The sequence below is a fragment of the Trachymyrmex septentrionalis genome, unplaced genomic scaffold (genome assembly GCF_001594115.1).
Source record: "Trachymyrmex septentrionalis isolate Tsep2-gDNA-1 unplaced genomic scaffold, Tsep1.0 scaffold74, whole genome shotgun sequence".
Lineage (NCBI taxonomy): Eukaryota > Metazoa > Arthropoda > Insecta > Hymenoptera > Formicidae > Trachymyrmex > Trachymyrmex septentrionalis.
Genome location: NW_017305927.1, coordinates 7,016 through 12,680, shown reverse-complemented (window position 1 = coordinate 12,680; position 5,665 = coordinate 7,016). Strand labels below are relative to the sequence as shown.

The 5,665-nt window shown below is 29.3% G+C and overlaps 1 protein-coding gene across 1 annotated transcript; it reads right to left on the bottom strand.

Annotated features, from left to right (window-relative positions):
* Positions 1 to 909: 909 nt before the first annotated feature.
* LOC108753939 (zinc finger protein 397-like) lies at positions 910 to 4,183 on the bottom strand. Its single transcript, XM_018495934.1, has 4 exons — positions 2,614 to 4,183; positions 1,750 to 1,933; positions 1,440 to 1,671; positions 910 to 954 (listed from the first exon to the last, which is right to left on the bottom strand). Exons 1-4 carry the CDS (start codon positions 4,166 to 4,168, stop codon positions 910 to 912), a joined length of 2,016 nt encoding a protein of 671 aa, XP_018351436.1. The 5' UTR covers positions 4,169 to 4,183.
* Positions 4,184 to 5,665: the final 1,482 nt, after the last annotated feature.

Genomic DNA, 5,665 nt, shown 5'->3' with positions numbered 1-5,665 from the left:
CCCGCCAATGCACAGTGGGACTTATCGCTGAAAAAGGGATCAAGTCACTTGTAACACTTACATATTAAAAATAGATTTTTGGGTGGCTGATCATGATGAGTCATCACAATAAGAAAATTTCAAATTTTTAAAGAAATTTTAAAAATTAAAAAAATATGTATATAATTATACATTTTTAAGTATATATATATATATATGTATATATATATTTTTTCTTTAATATATATTAATTATAGAAATATTAAGAATTTGTATGAGCAAGTCACAGTTATATATGCATCTGTCATACAAGCATTTTGAATTTTCTAATTCTGATGTCAGAATCGTTATGATCAGCAATCAAAGAAACCCCAGGAATAAACATGTGTTTTAGACACTATTTTAAAAATAAAATTAGCCATTATAAAATTTGCTATTTTAAATTAATAATTTTTTTGTCAAAATTGAAAGCAGCAATGATTTATTATCGTAGCTCATTGCTTTTTTCCTTTCATTCATATATCAGATTGACAAATCACGTGTAAAATTAAATTTTTTTCACAAATCTATTTTTCAAACTAAAATGTTACAATATTTTTTTTGAAAATATACGTTCTTTCATCGCATGATCGTGTTTTATTAACATATTATTGCTAGATTAGACGTTACAAAAATTATTTTTTATTAAATTTGTACAAGCGACACGTATAAGAAGTATTCAATTGATTACATCTTAATACTGAAATCGCAATCTTATTCCCATTACATAACATCTTCTAATACAATATAATATGTATATCAATTTCAAGAAATTCTGTTTTCAATTCGCGTGTGTATTACCTTAAATTCAACACAAACGTAAATTATTAAAGAAATAATTAAAAAAGTCAATTTATAAATCGGTTTTGTTTTCCGAATGCATTGTGAACTTTATACGTCGGTAATCCTGTGACTGATAGCGTTCAGTTGTATCTCCTAGAAAAATTTAGATTCGTCATTATTATTAACAATTGTCATAATTGTACTTGATCGGCTATTCTGTTGTCAGTCACGGTTAGTTTTTTACTACGCTATCACTAATGTGACCCTAAAAAAATTATTTTTTATTTATCAAATGTATTGTGGTACATTACAACAGTCTATTATAATACGTTATGAATATATAACAAAAATAGAAAAATAATGTGAATGTGCTAATGAATTAAATTATATCATGAATGACCTTTTGCATGTGTGCAAGAAGTTGTTTTTTTTCCGTGAAGCTTCTGTTACATATCGAACATTTATGCGGCTTTATATCGCTATGTGTATATTTGTGCCTGATTAGGTTTTTTCTAAAAGTAAAACGTTTGTTGCAAATCTAAAATACAGCACCTTTATAATTACGAAAATGTAAAAATAATCATAATCAGATGAGATATAATTAGAAAAAATAGTAACAATAATTTTGCAGCACATACCTCGCAAACATGTGGTTTCTCGCCTGTATGTATTTCTGTATGCTGTTTAAGGTAATTTTTACGTTTAAATGTAGCTGCACATGTGTCACATTTATACGATCTTTCATTCATGTCAGAATGCATCGTTTCTAAATGATTAAATTTATCCTGTTCATTATCAAATCCATTGTTACAAACTTCACAATTGAAATGCAAATTTGTCCAAATGTGTCTGCTTAGATTCGATGGGTGACTGCAAAGTGTTTATCATTTGTTAACCATTAATTTAAGTAATATGATTATTTAATATTTTTATAACTATTTTACTCACGTAAATCCTTTTTCACAAACTTCGCATTTATAAGGTTTTTCACCTGTATGAATTAACAAATGACGATTTAATTTCGATTTGTACTGGAACGTTTTATCACATGTTTCGCATTTGTAGCGTTTATCATCAGAATGTACCTCACTATTAGATCGTTTCAAAGCTTGTGCGGAGGAAATCTGCTCATCTTTAATATAATTGAAAATAATTGTTAAAAAACAAATGTGGAAATGGTAACATAAGATGGAACTGTTGAAATAATACAAACATGTCCAAAACTCTAAAAATATTAAACATGGACTACATAAATCTCATCGCAATGTTTAAATTCATATTTTTTTGTATCTTTATCCATTATTTCTAACTATTGATTCAAGTATTACGGAACTTGAGATTGATAGAATATTCACAATAAGATTGGAAACAAAATTATTTATGTTACATGCATTACTTTAAATACGAAGTATAGCGCCAGTACGGTCTGAATGTTCAGATGTTAAAGTATATATTTTCTGAAATTAATTTATTTAAATGAATATTTATAATAGTTCAACATCTTAACATTCACAGAACCGTAATGACGCATCATATTTAAAGTAATGTGACAGAGTATTTCCCTATTTTTCATAGAACTCTCAAAAACTTTAGGTGTATTTTTCAATTGATTTTCTTGTAACGTTCCCTAAATTCTTTTCTCACGGTTACATTTTTTTGTTTATGTATATTTTCAAGTTTACTTATTTAAAATCGTAACAGAGCATAATTTTTTACTAACATAATTTAATTTAATTTAATTTAACTTAATTTAATATATTGCAAAGACTATATGTTAACAGTGTAACAGACATGATACAAAAAATATGATACCAAACATTTTACTACACTTTTCGTATTTGTAGGTGAATACGTTTGTATTATTTCGACTTTGGATCATTACAACACCTTGCATTGTTGAAGATCCTTTAACAGATACTTTCCCAATGGAGGACGAATTCAATTCGATGATACTTTCTTTTTGAGACATAAAGTCGAGACCAGAAGCCAAATACGGCATTTGTTTGGAATCGACTGTAACAAGCTCGTCGGCGTCAGCCACTAAAGCAGGTGGTTGGCTAGATTTTTCTTCATCTGCAGATTGCAATTCTAATGACGTTTCCAGATCAGTGCATGAAATTGAGGTTTTGTTGGATTTACACGACTGTGTATTAGCGCGATTGAATGCATGTTGAATCACGTTGCTATGGCCCAATAGTCTTTGGTCTTCAGATTCCCCAATCCATTCTTCATCACTACCTGTGTCATTTGTCGTTTCCTTTGCGACACTGCTTCCTTCTTTTTCTGAATCACTCTCCGAATCATCGATCGTCTCTTTACTCAACAGTTCAATCTTTTTCTTTTTTATTGAGCCATACAATTGCTTGAGTTGATCCATCGCTTTTAATTTACTAGACCGCATCACGCGTCTTGCTTGAGCCGCAGTACTTGGTCCAGGCTGACTGAAATCATCTATATAACATTCAGTTTTTGTCACTGATTTTTGCAACGGCAAACTTGCACGTGCGACGACTTTTGTCTTAGCTTTCTGTTGCGCTTCTTTAGATTTCGTTTGCTTGGCGTGACTCCGCTCAAATTCGTCGAATAAACTGTTTTTTATTGCTACAGCCTTTGCAGATTCGCATGAAGCCTTTTCATGTGGATAGCTTTTCCATTGGATTAAGTATTCCATGCATTGCTTTTTAGTATTAAAACGTGTGGCTAATACTTTATCGACAATATATTCTTTGTCACTTAGATTTGCATTTTCTGCGGTAGTTGCTTTGTCAGTCTTGATTTTGGGTTTGATCGATGTTTTTTCTTGTTTGTCTACTACAATTTCCATAAATTCATTTTTCTGTGTTTTTGTTTCCAGTAATTTCGCAGAATCCTTTTTAGCTTTGCCTGTTTCTTCCCGTTGTTTATTTTTGACAACTGTAGGAACTGTTATCGGATTGGCACTTTCGACATTGATATTTGATTGCATCACAGTATCCTGCATCTTTGCGTTACTGATTTTTGTAAAGGTTTGTGCAGTTTTACCTGCTACGATCCAAGGTTCTTTCTCTTTTGTATCCATTTTACACCATTTCTGGTGCAATGTCCAATCGTCAGATGCCTCCTTGTCTGAACTGTCTTGGACTTGTGTATTCTTCCATAATAGAAATGGACATACTTGTGCATTTTGTCTGTAATCGTTGGTGTCACAAATATGTGACGTTTTGGAGCAGAATCCTTCTTTTGTGCGATGTTCTTGAAACTTTTCGATAAAATGAAAAACAGAATGACACTGTCCACATACCAGTACATCTAATCGTTCCATTGCTTCTTGAGCTTTAATATCGGTAGATTGATTACTGATGGCTGAAGAGCCATCGTCCCTCTCCATTCTGTATACTATTTTCGTCACGCGATTCTTTTCATATGATGAAACTGACAAACGGCTCGATTTTTCTGAGTCTTGAAAGTAGTTTATCTACAGTATGTACCGTACTATTATGTCGCATGAAAGTTTATGAGGAGGGAAAATGCTTTTCTATAATATTTATGAAGATGATTGTTAATAATCAAATATGGAAGTGATAACATTAAACGTTACTGTCGAAGTGATACAAAGATAATCTAAACTAAAAATATGAATCACACACACATGAACTACATGAACTTTTTAGGTATGTTTCTGGATTGACTTTATTGTAACTTTTATTAAATTCTTTTCGTATTTCTTACTAAATTTTCTCTGTTACGTATATTTTCAAGTTCATCCATCTAAAATATTAAGAAATTATTATTTTTTAGATAAAATAAGTTGGATTTTTTAAATTTAGTCATCATTATTTAGTTTATTTTACTGCTAAATTGGTGTATTTTATTGTTAGTGATACTGGATATTTAATTTTAAATGTTTTTGTTTGCATATGAACGTGTTTCTTAATTCTTTTTTTAATTACGTAAATAAAATATTAAGTAAAATAACTGTGAATAGAATGATAATCATTTTTGTATTACCATTTGTTAGATAGAGCGAAGTATAAATTCATATTATGTTTTGTTTTTACCGTTTGTAATACTTTATATGTTTAACGTTGATAATGATCCGATCTGTTTGTTTATTGCTTGCACTATGTATTAAAACAATAAAAGGTGTAATTGTTTCTTCTACTTTTGTATAAACTTTTATATTAACGACATTTAATTTTTTAAAATAATTTTTGGTTTGTACCCTCTTTCATGGTTTTTAATATTTTATGAGTCTTATTACAAATTGACATATTAAGTAAAATGTTAGATTGAAAACGTGGGACATTAAAATAATTAAACGTATATCAAACTGACAGACAGTACGAATAGGAACATGTAAATAAGAAATTGTCGTCAAGGTTGAAAAGTATATTTTGTATATATTACTATGTATGTATATATTACTATGTACGAAATAAGAAATGTTAAGACTAAACTTGTATAATTGCTTATCATATAAAATGTGATAAAAAGAAATTAGAGAGAATTTAGATGAGCAATGAACATTAGCAAAAGTTTATTTTATGTTTGACGACGAGAATGGATTTTAATCGATAAAGTTATAATAAAATAGCTGTTACGAAGATTAAAAAGGGAAAAATGGAATGATGTGTCAAAGGCAGACAAAATCATAAAAAAAGAAAATCATAAAATTAGAATGATGTGTGCCGATTAAAAATAACGTTTCGATAATCTTGTAACTTACATGCAATGTTTACAGCTTAGACGTAGCAATAATCAAAATCATTACCGTTGAATTTTAAATTGTTTAGTGAGAATTAATCATGTCAATGTCTTAAAAACAACTGAGGTAAGACAAACGTTTGTGTATATTTATGTTATATATATATATATATATATATAT